Below are 15,079 nucleotides of genomic sequence, written 5' to 3' on the forward strand. Positions count from 1 at the left end.
TGGAAAAAAAATTATTTCAACAGATGTATAAATAGAAATGAAAATTGTTAGTGCTATAATACTTCAAGATGAAAATATGAAATACAATGTGGATAATTTTGTTGCCTACTGTGTAGAAGTCGAAGTATAATTTGCAGGGAGGGGAGCTTAAAATAGTCTATATAGGCAAGAAATTTTGCCAACCTTTGGTCCACATAATAATCCATGCCTAAAATAGCCAAAATACTTTACACTCTCTTTTAAATTACTAGAAATCAAGGTATCAAAAATAGTTCTGTACCTTCCTACTCATTTCCTAATATAATATGTGAATATTCCTTGAGTGGATTTTTCTTCTTTTCTACATAAAGAAATAAAAAAATAAGCTGCATCAATAGTTCATTTCATAACATAACCTAGGTACCATTAACCATATGGAAGTGCATTATATACTCTTTTAAGTAGTGGGGCACATGCTAGATATACTGATAAAAACCTGCAGCTAGAGAGCATCTTTTTTTCCAATTGAAAGCTGCAACACAAATAAACCTGGGAATTTTCTCAGTATCACCAACAGAGCATGAGTAATACCTGAATAATATTTCAAAAAAAGGAGAAGGAAAACAAAAACTACAATGGTAAAAACTTGAAAGGTTCTTAGAAGTATTAGTCCTTCTTCTTGTTGGCGTCTCCGTCAGACTTCTTTCCTCCGTGTATGGCTGCGACAGAGCTCTTCATGAGGTTGGCAATAGCTTGAAGTCCCGTTGAGAAATATTTTTGTAAGATCCCATGATGCTTCATTCCTGGTAGTAACACTAAGACTAGCACTGAAAGAAAAGGATTAATATTAGGAAATTACAGGCATGTAATTTCAAGAAGTTACATCTACACATAAATATAGTAAAAGATATTCCTCATACTATATAATGCCATGCAGATGTAAAATTCATTTACAAATTTACTGTTTCAACTTGTTAAACTCTCTGCCAGTGGACATTAACAGGCTGTTCCTTATGCCTTTCAGGGACTGTTTCTATATTCTGAAACCCTCCCTCTATTTAAAAAAATGTATACTTTAATTATACTCTCACAATCAACAACAGACAAGTCAGTGGTGCAACCTCTTGATGCTGGGTATGCATGTAACACAACTGCCCACTGTGGCTTAGTTTCATTAAACCACTGATCCCAGAATGGTATGTACACAGAAGCCATGTCCACATCCTCATCATCATCACTACAGCAAAAATAATACTAATACTAATAATAAAAAATTAAATGATGAAAATGATAATGAAAAAAAATAATAAAAATGACAATAATAAGAATAATTTCAAACTCAAACCACAGTAGAGAGTGAATATAACCAGTATCAATGGGCTAGAAGTGGTTTACATTGGGATATTGTGAGAATCTTTACACTTTATCATACAAATAAATCAAAAACTTTCCTGAAGACACTGCCTACACTTGAAAGGTGTCCCCTACCTTGAATATGATTAAAACTGTATCCTGACCAACCACTTCCATGTACAAATTTAAGCAACATACATGAAGGACAAATTATATCTTACTATTGAAAGAACACAAAATACACTTTAAGAATAAAACCTTATAAAAAACATCATAGTACGGTATAACTACTTACTGATGAGATAAGTAAGAAGCAGGTTATTTATAGTGCTGCCAATCCATGCACTAACTATGAGACTTCCTGTCACCATCACAAAATACTGCAAATAGACCATTGTTATATCAGTTACTTGGAATTAAATTTCATACTTACAGACTACTTGTATTTATGACATTAGCCCATCATATATGAATAAAGATATCCAAAGAAAATGGATCAATTTACAAATCTAAAGAATTTATTCAAAATGCCATAATGAAATGAAATCAGAAAAAAAATGTACGAAGAAACCTACTGTTCTGGGCTTTGACTCCTTCATGGAGGCTAAAGTATTAGACACATATGAGGCCAATCCACACAGTGAGGCAACCGAGGTGATGATCTGTTCATAGCGTCGTTCATGTGTTCCAGTCCAATAATGTGCTCCCACAATCCACGGGACAATCTGAAAAACAAAACATGAGGAAGAATAACTAATGTGTTTATATATTTATGCATAAATATCTACAATACATTCATTTTCTGTCTTAGAGCCTCATTACTTATAGTATTACTTTAAATTAGTGGTCTCTGTATGTAGGCTATATGTAGTATGATTAGGCTCATAAGAAATTCATTCTTTTCCAAACAATAAAAACAATAATATTTAACCCTGGAGTCAACTACTTGATAATAACAATAAAAATACATGCATCAATTCAAGTGTTTATCAATCAAAAAATATCAAAACGTAATTATTTCTTCAAAGTAAGTCATGTCCGCTAATTCCCCTCCCCCCGCAGAAAAAATGGGTACTCTAAAGACCACAAGCGATGCCACTTCAGTCGCAGAAAATAAGCTTAATGTTATCTATAAAAAAATCTACTTTTGAAAAAAATACAAGGTCTTTAATAGCTCAGAAGATATGTTATCTGTAAAGTTGGCAATAATGTTTTATACTGTATTGTTGATTTAAATAAGACATTTCCTGCTTGATTATTACTTAAAATCTTCAACTGGTACTTCCCTTAGCATATTCAAAAGGCGTTTTCCTATGAAAGTCATATATCATATGATTTACAGAAAGATAGAAAGGAAGAAAGATATGATGATTGCTGGATCTGCCCAAAACTTATATTCATAAAAGTAACTGATTGTAATTTTATGTTGAGACCTGACCAGTTTAGCCTACAGTATCTAGAAACATCCCTTTACTTATCTACATGTCAATATAGATAACAATGAGGCAACCAACTCATGTTCAGGATATAAAAGTGACATCTAATTATATTTACAATTGATAACAAAAAGAAACTGAGAATACTCAAATTGTAATTTGTGACTAAAATAAATGACAACAATATTTAGGACTATATTTGTATATTTCATCTACTTCCTTTTCTTTTCAGCATCAGCATCTTTTTATCCTTTTCCTCTTCCACCTCGCTCTTTCATTTTGCCTTTCCTCCTACTCCTCCTCCTCATCCACCTCATCAATTTTACATGTGTGCATTACAAATAGATACAAAAATTTTAGTTTGAATAATGATCAGAATTAAAACAACTGCTTTAAACTACCAATAAGGAATCAATATGAATCATAACTTACCTGCGGTACTAGATAGTCACACAATGTTACTGTGATGCCCAGAACGGAGAGAAGTGTCAACATTGAGGGTTCCAGATACCATATCATCCTGTAAAATTAATATTCAATAATACTATCAGCCACACTATACTATAAGATACATTGTGATGACAAAAGGGGATGGAACACGATTCTTGTACATAATTTCAATAAATAAAGGAATTTTTTAACAATCAATATATCAAAATTGTAAAACATGATGAAATAGATTCTCCAATTTCAGAAAAGAAAAAACAGTCCACTTACACTGGAATCAAGTATATTCTAATTCACTGTCTCTTGTAAAAAAAAGTGTAAACAAATATAATAGCATTTTTTATATGTCTTATTTTCTAAACATTCTTTTTTTTTACTGGTATTTACTGCCTTCCATAGTCTTTCATTACTTCACAAAAGAGGCTTGGCGCTTAGGAGTTGCCTACTTTTTTGTTTCCTGAGACTATACGGAGTATTAGGGTTCATATCTAGCCTAATGCCATTGTATAATTTATCACGTCTAAGACTTACTTTACAAAATATTACCGATCCTTGATTCAGCAACAAATGAATTTTCAGAAATTTCTGTGTATAATTACATCTACAAGTGTACAGTTTGTATTCATTGTTAAAAAGAATAGTAAACCAACTCTTCCTGAAATCAACAACTTACAGAAAAAGTGCTGTAACTGCCGAGATGGAAATGAATGGGTAGTACTGCTTCTCCCACACAAGAATGGAATGGCCAACATATAACACCTCGCGCCATCCTTCTAACTCTCGTCGCAGGGTCTTCACCCGCCGGTCCTAAATAAAGGAAAGATCATGGTATAAGAGTATTATTTCAAACTTAATTTACAGTTCATTGTGTAATATGAATAGTATGTAGAAATGATAATAAAAATTTCCTTACAACTTCATAAACAGAAGGATATCACACATAAAACAATATCAATATCAAAGTAAAGTAATGTAATTCTGTGGGTGTATGTACCAAGTACTACTATGGTCTCTGTACTTCCAGAAATGGTCAACAAACCTCCGCCAAATATATTCTGACAATACAGGAAATGGCTGAATTAATATTGACGGTAAATCAAATAGAGCCTCAAAGTTTTCTATATAGTTATCAATGTAGATATACCTTCATCGGATTTCACAAATTTGCCTATGACTCCTCATCAAAGTGTTTTTGAGTCCATTTTTGTCTAAGACTTGCCAAAGTATAAGACGAGTCTGGAGGAGTCCCACTATCTTTATGAGATGCAGACAACAATATGATGACGATAATGTAACACTGGAAATGATAAGGAAAACTTGGGGATCCCATTTGGTTTGCTGTCAAACACTGATTGAACGGTTTCTTGCTTCAATCATAATTTTTCATTTGAAAAATACAAATGACAATGTACCCCTACACAGTTGATGCAATGACAACAAACACTGGCATACCACATTATATTTACATATGTCAAATGTGTAATATTATAATCAAAATATGTTGCATTTAATGTAATATTTAATAAATTATCATCATAAGGCCTATAATGATGTAAATATTTATTTTAATTAGCAGTGTTAACTTTGATATATGGCTAAAGTATGATTACCGTCTAAAGAACTTTCACAAATACCACAAATTTGGTTAATTTTTCTATATGGATGCAATAACTTAAGGCAATCAGAAGATGGCCTTCTTGTAGAGGACAAAAAGTTGAAGTTGATAGTCCAAGAAAGAATCTACGGACATGAACTGTGACACCATATATAAAGTAAAAAAGATAACAGAAAGTGCAACTCATGGCCGAAGTCCACTCAGTGCTCCCTAGTTTCAGCTCTACCATGTCCTGCATATCGAAGAAAAGACAATGTTTGTTGGAGGGTGTTGAGGGACTGAGCTCCCCATCAACCTTTCCCTTGAGCATGGCCCAAAGGGCACAACCAGTCATGGCAACTTAGATTGTTGAAATTAACTCATTTACAAGGGGTGTCACACATATGTGACACCTGGAAAAATAAACACAGCCAGGTGGGCCGCAGCCGGCGCGCAGGCAGATTCTGGGCCAGCCCCACTCTGATTTTGAAGACGCCCGGAAACCTTTATTTTTTACTTCAAAATATGCCGTCACTAGTGGATTGACAGTTTATTAAATGACAGCAGTCCTCTAAAATTATTACTCTAGCCAACAACCTTGGGGCACTTGAGAGAATCCACCACTACTACAGTATGAACCAAGAATCTTCCTAACCTGGGCATTGCCTTCCAACCCCTACCTGATCACCATATTCTCTATAAAGGGGTTCTGCCCAAGGACCTGACTGATGTAAAATTTGTTTAAACGCAGCATTTGTCATAAGTCATTTTCTTCATTTCTGACATCTTTCTAGTCCTGTGCGGATTATATCAATGTGTAGTTTTTCACTTTCTTTATAACACTGAACTTCGATAACCCCTAACTTAGGGTAGTCACCATGTAAATATAAACCTCTGTGAATTCTATTCTAATAAGACAGAAATTAACCCAATAACTCTGGGTTAAAAAGATAGTTCGTAGGCCATTGACATAGGAGTGTGGGCGTGCATCTACAGTTTCCCATTTGTGCCCAGCTATCAGGGAATAACAAGCATTGTCCGATGAGTCGACTGTGCGGGAACAGTGATGTGATGCCAACTACTACTTGATCCATAACAGCCATGGGAGCTACATTCATAGAGGGGTTAAAAAATCTATCACCAGGGTTTTAGAAACTCTATACTGATGGAATACACATAACAGAGGTTTATTAGCCTTTGTTAAAACACCGAGGTGAATGGAGGCTACACCTTGCTTCGAGCTTGAATATAAAAGCAAAATATAATACCCAGAAAATATACCACCTCAAAAAACTTTGTTTGACATGTAAAATCCCAATGTTACTAGCACCTAATAGGTTTGACAATAGCCTATGTTTGCATAACCGCACTCTCTTGGCCCATTAGAGCATCTGCACAGCCAATAAAACTCCAACTCGTATGTTTTGGTAAGAAAAGCTTGCAGACCTCTATAGCACTTCATTATTAAATTCTAAGTTTCCTTGTCAAAATATATGTACCAATCCATTGACACTTGTATGATATGCACACCTTTAGCCATAGATGAAAAGTATCTTAGTTTAAGCAAGGTAACCATTAAATAACTTTTTTTTACTCAAAATCGGATTGTTATCCGCTGTAAATTTACCCTAAGGTTTGGGAACCTTCTGGGAAATACTTAAATACTTTCAAATGACACCATGACTAAACAACTTAATCTCATCTGTTTAGCATATCATTAAATGAAAAATCTTTGATGGCCACACTATGACTGTCATTACTTTCCTTTTTACACCCCAGGAAATGATGAGATAAAATGAAATTACACCCTTCCAAAACTTAATCTAAGCTATACCCTAGCCAAGGTTGCCATCTAAGCCAGTACTATACATAAAGGGACCTGTCATCTCATAAAACAAACTCATAAAGAGAGGATTTTCAGTTTCATCAAGGCGAGATGGTGCCAGTCGAAAGCGATCCCTCAACGGCCTACGTCGGTCCAAAGCCACAGGAGATTCCTCTTTAAAAAAAAAAACGTTACATGATCCATATCAACGTCAATAGTTTATCTCAGCTCCGTGTCATTCCCAGCTCTCTCTCAGCTGAAGATCATTCTTCTGAACTGTAGACGAAAGAAAGACAATCACGCTAATGACAAAAAATTGCCCTAGCAACTCACCTGATCTTGTGTCATGTCCATTGTCGGGTTTGTTTACACCAGATGATACTGTGTGACCACTGCCAACCCCCTTGGTTTGTTCCTTTAACCGTCAAAAGCCAAATGGAATCCTTGTCACGCCCTTGATTCACCGTCCAGGACCTCCACACACAAGAGCAAAGGCACTCCCGATCAACACTCGAGCACGGGAATCACTGCATCCTAGAGAGAGAGTGAAATTCGCTGAGCTCTCCTCCCCTTCCAGGATGTTGGCAATGGTGGCAGGCTGTCCTCTGTCCCGAGCTGAGTGTGCGCACTGAGGGCGGGGTAAATTTAAAGTTACTTTGCGACGTGACGGGGGGCAGATGGGGCAGCTTAGTGTCCAAACGTGTAAATGCATTTGCATCCATAATACGTTGCTCTCTCTCTCCTAATTGTACGTTTTCTCGAGGCGTTCCTGTTAATTTACTTTTCCTTGTGGTCTGTCGGTCTGTTATCTTCCAACCCACCTTTTGTAAATAAGTAAATAAACGTATGCACGGATTTATATCAACTGATACATATGCATATCCAAGCACATGCACACAGGCGTGTATGCGCAAAATCAAAATGAGTTTTATTTCGACTTTGTACGCGCGAGTGCTGGTGTGTGAGTACGTGTGTGCGTGTGTGAATGTGTGTGTGTGTGTGTGTGTGTGTGTGTGTGTGTGTGTGTGTGTGTGTGTGTGTGTGTGTGTGTGTGTGTGTGTGTGTGTGTGTGTGTGTGTGTGTGTGTGTGTGAAAGAGAGAGAGAGAGAGGGGGGGGGGGAGAGAGAAAGAGAATATGCAAATACATTTTTGCAACATCACTATCATCGTTATATTAATCCATTTATCTTCTGCCTGGTCCTCCATCTTTCCCCACCTGCTGCTACACCCATGAATACATTTGGGTGTGCGTGTTTATTTGTACCCATGTATGTTTCTTTGTGGATAAATAGGGACCATTCCCTCATAAACATATACTCACTATATGAACTTACGGATGCAAATCAATTAATCACAAACACACGGAAACATGATTTTTTATTTCTTCGGTTCGGGTAGAGACCAAAAAAAATCTGTAATAGTACTCGACTTTTGGTCAACAGGAGAGTAATTCGATCCACGACCTCGGTACTGCTCGGCACTCTCTCGTCATGGTGGGTTGATTGTATAAATAAATGTCAGACAGAATCAGCTGGGCTTTCCTCTAAACAGATTTATTGTTTTTGGTCGAAGGAATCAGTCCGTGCTTCCAATGGGATTTGTATTCCTTGATTAGAACAGTCTGCAAGGTGAATCTGTAATCTTTAAATTTTGATATCCTGTGACTCAAAATGTCTAGTTTTCTTGGCCTTTTTCCATTTCTATATTTCCGTTAATGTCATCAGTTTGAGATCTTGTGTAAAGGTGGTTTGTTTTTCAATTGCTATTGAAAAATCTATATTTTTGTTAGATATATTGATATGAAATTGAGGCGAGCAATTTATTTTCAAACAATCCTTTATGTAATAATTATCATAAATAAATTATTTGTCTCCTCACACCAGTTCAATCGCCTTTGCTTGAGTCGCTTGGTGAGGTTTGTAAACTCATTTCCTTTGAAAAACGATCTTGTGTTTACTTTTGAATCTACTCCTGTTTACCACTTCATCAAACAGTTACTGACTGGCTTCAGATTTTTTGCGATGATCGCCAGATGTAAATGCGAGAAATAGTAGGCCTTACTATAGAAATTATAAGCAACAAAGTATCTGATATTTATTACTATGAGAACCGTTCATACACTTATTACTATAAAGTATTTTTCAGCTTCCCTGAGCTGACAGAAAAAAATAATGGAATGGAATTCCCCTTTGGCTGTAAAAACGAAGCCAGGCATCAATGGGATAGGCTAATGTGTCACAATGTATTTCGAAATGAACAATGGTCATTCTTTAATGAGTTATACAATATCGTTAATATAACCTTTACATTTGTATGCAATCTATCCCAGTGATATACTCATACATATAATTCTATCCTACATAGGTCTCAGACTCTAAGTTCGAATATACCTTGAGTTATCAAGACACAAAATGTATATAAGTATAAGTATTATCAGCCGCTTAAAATAAAAAGAAACTGCAAATCGGAGTACTCCAGTCCAGAGTGAGATGTCAGTTTCTTCTTTCTAGAGGTTCAATGAGCAAGATTTATATGACATCCATTCATATCACAGTTCGTGAAATATGCAAGTTACATTTTTCAGTATTCATTTTCTAACTAGCAATGAAACTGTTCAGTACTTATTCAGACCAGTCTCAAAGTTGTTCAGACCACTACGTTCCTGTTTGGCAACTATACCAAGTGGTAGTCATTTTCTTATACAGGGCTGGCAGAACAGGTGTGGCTAGGCAGGGCTTCAGCCCCCTAATAATTTTGACAGAATATGTGTAAAGCGAAAACAAGTAATAAACGAAATTTCTGATTTTTTTGGGATGGTATTCAGTCTTTGAGTTTTCTATGATTCCCTGCATCAAACTTTTCTGAATATCAGTTAAAGTATTTCTGAAATACATCACTATTTGGTAACCATCAAGGTCTTTGGCCATCATGTCTCACACAAGAAACCATCCAAATCAATCAATGATTCCTCACGGACGGTCTGTGAGACTGACATGACCTGCTTAACATGTAAAATACTGTTTCAAACAGGGTGAGAGATGTCTGTCTTGCTTTTAAGCACAACTCTCATAACAAAGATAATTAGTTTCTGGCACTAGCCTCTTTTAGATGAGGCTCAATCGTTTCATTTTGACAAAAGGAATGGGAAAAATTCTCAGACGTTCCAGTAAAATATTTGCTATTTGGCTTTAGTGATCCAAAAATTTGAATGTAACATTTTTGCAATTTTGCCAGAGATAAGATTACCAATTTACCTTATGTTTATTTTTATAACCCTTTTTGTCATGAACACAGCATCTTACATGAGAGGTCAACATTCTGTAGACTGCCTTTTTCATTTCTTAATTTACACCTGTCCATATCAAGTCAGAAACTTGTAAATGAGATTATCTACTTTGTAATCTCGACTAATGAATCCGGTACTGTCTAATCTGTGTCCACTAGCCATCCTCATTGCCCCTTTCAAGAAAGAATGGGCAATGAAACTTTAAATTTCTTGTTAAAACGATGTTATGTCAATTCTAACATGTGTTCAAGTCTTTGCTCGTATCCCACCGCTGCCACCAAAAAAGTTGTAGTGAGAAATAGCTAATACTGAACCAAGGAGCCTGGTCAACTCCATGGGCTTGTCATCAGTGGAAGTTATGATTGCAGACCATTAATATCTTAGAAAATTTTAGAGCACTTGTATGAAAATGATACCCATAATCTATATAAATGTCTAATTTCGCAAAACAGGTTAGATAAATAATAAAAATCCATCTGTATTTGGTAATCACCATATAACTATATATAGATAGATATAGATATATGTATATCTTCCCCTGGTAGAAGCATCTTTAGCCGTGTCACTTTCAAATCTGATTGCTTACCATTACCAGTTCTCTTTTATATCCTCTGAGCCTAGACTATAGCTACAATACAACTCCAAGCCAATTCGGAGTAAAGGCGAGTTTGACCATAACTAAAAGTCAGATAAACAGGGTAAATATATTAACCCAGGGACCACATTTTTACCTTTGGTATTTTGACACAAAAGTGACATGTCTTAATCCAAATTCTGGTTTAAGCAACTGCCTCAATCTAAGGCCTGTGTATTTTTTTAGGCTATCCACAGGTTCTTTAAGTTTCATTAACAGATATTTTTGTTTTAGTATCTTTCTAATATTTTGACTGTTACCTATATAAATCATATTGCGGAAGTTAGACAAAAAAAAACTAATACGACCAGCTGTAAAACACTGATAACGAAAAAAAAAATCCGTATACTTAAAAAAAACAATACACTTTTTAATTTCGTAACGCACCCGGAAGAAATAAAATATGCCAGTAACATTTATTCATTTGCATATTTCGGTACTTGCGAAATTTTACACAAACATTTCCTCACCATGACGAATCATTTTGGCTAGCAGAAGGAAGCGTCATCAGCTGTAATCATTAGTTGACCCACTTCCTCACTCGCGGCTGAACCTAAACCTAAACATTGCAGATTCATTATTTGGTCTTACTCCAAAGGTAATATGGTGCCACTAATGTCTTTTCTCTCTCTCTCTCTTTCTCTCTCTCTCTCTCTCTCTCTCTCTCTCTCTCTCTCTCTCTCTCTCTCTCTCTCTCTCTCTCTCTCTCTCTCTCTCTCTCTCTCTCTCTCTCTCTATTTATATATATATATATATTATATATATATACATATATATATACATACACATATATATATACATATATATGTATAGATATATATATATACATATACATATATATATATACATATATATATACATACATATGTATTTATATATATATATATATATATGGGTATATATATATATGTATATATATATATACATACATACACACACACACACACACACACACACACACACACACACACACACACACACACATATATATATATATATATATATATATATATATATGTATATATGTATATATTGTGTATATCATATATATTTTGTATGTCTATAAACTATATTGTATCATATATATGTATATATATATATATATGTATATATATATGTATATATATATATATATATATATATATATATATATATATATATATAGACATACATAATATACTCATATACACAAGTGTGTGTGAGTGAACTTGGATATCTTCATTTTATAGAACATCTGTATCACTCTTACACAATTTGATTTGAGTAGAATGATGGCAGATTTCACAGCCAATTGGGATGATGTCTGCAGTATTACACATGTCTGTAAGGGGAAGGCTAGATCAGTAGCAACTCGAGGAGGTGTCATGGCGTCTGTTTTGATGATTGTTCAGTGAATATATAACCATTGAAATCATTATTTTCCATCCTTTTGGAAATTGAAAAGACCAAAATAATCGACCATATTCACAGAGCATCCGTAACTTTGTGACGTCATCAAAATAATTGTTTTTTTTTCCAAAAATAGAATCAGAGGCCATGACACCTCGAGTTGCTACTGATCTAGTCTTTCCCGAAAATATAACCATTAAAATCATTGTTTTCCATCGTTTTTAAAAATCGAAAAGACCAAACTGATTGACTATATTAACAAAGTGTCCGCAACTGTTTTTATGTCATCAAAATAAACCCCCATGTTTTTTGTTTTGTTCTCTCTCTCTCTCTCTCTCTCTCTCTCTCTCTCTCTCTCTCTCTCTCTCTCTCTCTCTCTCTCTCTCTTCCATAAATAGAATCAGACGCCATAACACCTCGAGTTGCTACTGATCTAGCCTTCCCCATAGCTGTAAGGAGAAGTCTACACTCCCTTCAGCTTCACCAAGAGAATCTAGAGTAAAAAATAATAATTATTTTATTTCTAGTAACAAAATGGTTCATATAAGTGGTTACCTGCCTTCATCTACCATTTTCCTCTAATCCTGTTAAATCTGTTAACAACCATACCGTTACAGATGACCCTCTGAACCATATGGAGATATCTATAGCCCAAATCCATACTCTGTCGTGGTTAGAAGGCATATAGTTCAAGGAGGAGAGTTCACTACAGCGATGTCTAACTTCTGTATGAGGCATGAGTGAGAATGGATATCTTTTCAATACAGATGTATCAAACCGGTTTCGAATATATCATAATTAATTCACTATACTACCTACAGCTCTTGCCTGAGGAAGCTGCCAAGTAGCTCGAGGTTCGTGAGAATTTGCAGTCGTTACCTTGTAGCAGACTCATTCAGCCCTGATTGTTGCCCAGTGGACTATTTTGCGACTATCACCTATGGAACCTGTACTATTTCCCTAACATGTTGACAGATACCAAGAACTGTGCAGTGCTGCTGGTCATGTTGGAAAGAGTAATACATCTGGTACCACAACACTCCTTCGTGTGATGATCACCCTTTGGAGAATGCTGGTATGCCTGCTCTAATGCAATAAATGAATATGAAACTGCTTATTACATGATTATCCTTGTTCGCAGTTCAACCTAATGAGGAAGAATCCATCTGCCGTTTATTCAACTGTACTGAACTTCTACCACTTCTGCCTTTACATAATAATTTTGTAAAGCTAAAACTACCTGTTGCACCGATACATGACCCCAACTAATGTCCACTGGCCTGCCGTCAGCAGCTTCGTCCTGGACAGCCTGGAAGCTAGGCCTATCACGCCATGGCCAGGTACAGTTTAACCTAGGTTCGTGATTAGATTAGGCCAAATGGTAAAATGGTTCACAGACATCCCTTTGTGGTTTATAGTCAAAAGAATGCTGGAACAAGGAGGCATTAGGGAATTGATGTATGAGACAACTGTGTGACAGGCATGGTATTGTACAAAGGAGGGAGAATGAGAAGGCATGATTCCTTGAAATCAAATATTTACAAAATCATTTTGAATTGATGAATAAAAGTTCTTAAAGCTGATGAATAAGACGAATAAAACTTAATTTGAGAAATTAAAGGACCTGATTCTGAATTGAAAATCCTGGCCTAGTGCAATGTAACGTGTTTCAACAAAAGACAAATATATAGTATTAGCTTGTCCTTAACAGACATTTCACTCATAAAGTGACATAATCAATTTGTGAAATTTACTTCAGCTATATTGGACTAAGGACCCACGCAACTTCGGTGTTCTAAGCCTTCGATGTATCATCTTTCACTAATTTAGTGAATAAAACCCGTGCCTTCTTTTGCGATCAGAAGTCGGTCCCATATCCAAGATGTAGAGCCCATGTCCATGGAGGAACATGCGGTGGGGTGACCAGTTCATCTCCACCCCACTCTGACCCCAGCCTGCAGAATTTTCCATACCGGTACTTCTTCACAGCTGAGAAGACTGGGGGAGCGACCGGATGCGAACCCAGGACCTCGCAATTGCTAAGCCAGCGCTCTACCAATGAGCTATGCCACCTTTTCCTTTCGGTTAGTCCATGACATCTTGATTTCTGTGATGATTCCTCTAGATTCATGTTTATCTTCATTTTAAAGAGGACTTATAACATATATCCAGTTTTATGATATAAATTCAAATGCACATAAAGAGGCACACAATTTTGAGGTGATGTGGACTTTATTTAGTGTTCACGAAGGGAAAGCTACCTCCCCCCTGGTAATTATTTTTCATAGGATGTTCATGAAATTTCTAGGTAATAGCTTCGTGGAGAATAACTATAGAATCATATATATGATCTTTCTACTCATAGTATCAACATATCTCTGTGGGTGTATGTGTGTGTCTGTGTGTATGTATACATACATACATACATACATATATATATATATATATGTGTGTGTGTGTGTGTGTGTGTACACACACACACACACACACACACACACACACACATATAATATATATATACCAAATACACACATACACACAAACACACACACACACACACACACACACACACACACACACACACACACACACACACACACACACACATATATATATATATATATATATATATATATATATATATATGTGTGTGTGTGTGTGTGTGTGTGTGTCTGTTTGTGTGTATGTGTGTGTGTACATATACATATATGCATATATACATGTATATATTCATTTACTTATATATATATATATATATATATATATATATATATTATATTATATATGATTATATATACACATATATGTATGTATATGTATATATGCATATATACATTATATAAATATATATGAATGTATATATGTAAACATGCTTATATATATGTATATATATACATATATATACATACACATATATATACACACACAAACACACACACACACACACACACACACACACACACACACACACACACACACACACACACACACACACACACACATATATATATATATATATATATATATTTATATCTATATATATATATGTATATATATATATATATATATATATATATATATATACACACGTAGATGTTAATATAGATATACCTCTCTCTCTCTCTCTCTCTCTCTC

General features: G+C 35.3%; 1 protein-coding gene across 1 annotated transcript; it reads right to left on the reverse strand.

Annotated features, from left to right (window-relative positions):
- Nucleotides 1–617: 617 nt before the first annotated feature.
- Nucleotides 618–7,241, reverse strand: Arl6IP1 (ADP-ribosylation factor-like 6 interacting protein 1). Its single transcript, XM_027372352.2, has 6 exons — nt 6,968–7,241; nt 3,889–4,022; nt 3,201–3,288; nt 1,908–2,057; nt 1,628–1,712; nt 618–806 (listed from the first exon to the last, which is right to left on the reverse strand). The coding sequence occupies exons 1-6, from the start codon at nt 6,986–6,988 to the stop codon at nt 646–648; spliced, it is 639 nt and encodes a 212-aa protein (XP_027228153.1). The 5' UTR covers nt 6,989–7,241; the 3' UTR covers nt 618–645.
- Nucleotides 7,242–15,079: the final 7,838 nt, after the last annotated feature.

This window comes from Penaeus vannamei, chromosome 23 (assembly GCF_042767895.1).
Source record: "Penaeus vannamei isolate JL-2024 chromosome 23, ASM4276789v1, whole genome shotgun sequence".
Classification (NCBI taxonomy): Eukaryota; Metazoa; Arthropoda; class Malacostraca; order Decapoda; family Penaeidae; genus Penaeus; species Penaeus vannamei.

Coding starts and splice junctions, on each gene's coding strand:
- Arl6IP1 (XM_027372352.2), bottom strand. CDS start 6,988: ATGGACATGACACAAGATCAG. Junction 2,058..3,200: donor GTGACTATCTAGTACCGCAG/GTAAGTTATGAT, acceptor TTTGTTTTTCAG/ATTGTCCCGTGGATTGTGGG. Junction 1,713..1,907: donor AGGAGTCAAAGCCCAGAACA/GTAGGTTTCTTC, acceptor GTCTATTTGCAG/TATTTTGTGATGGTGACAGG.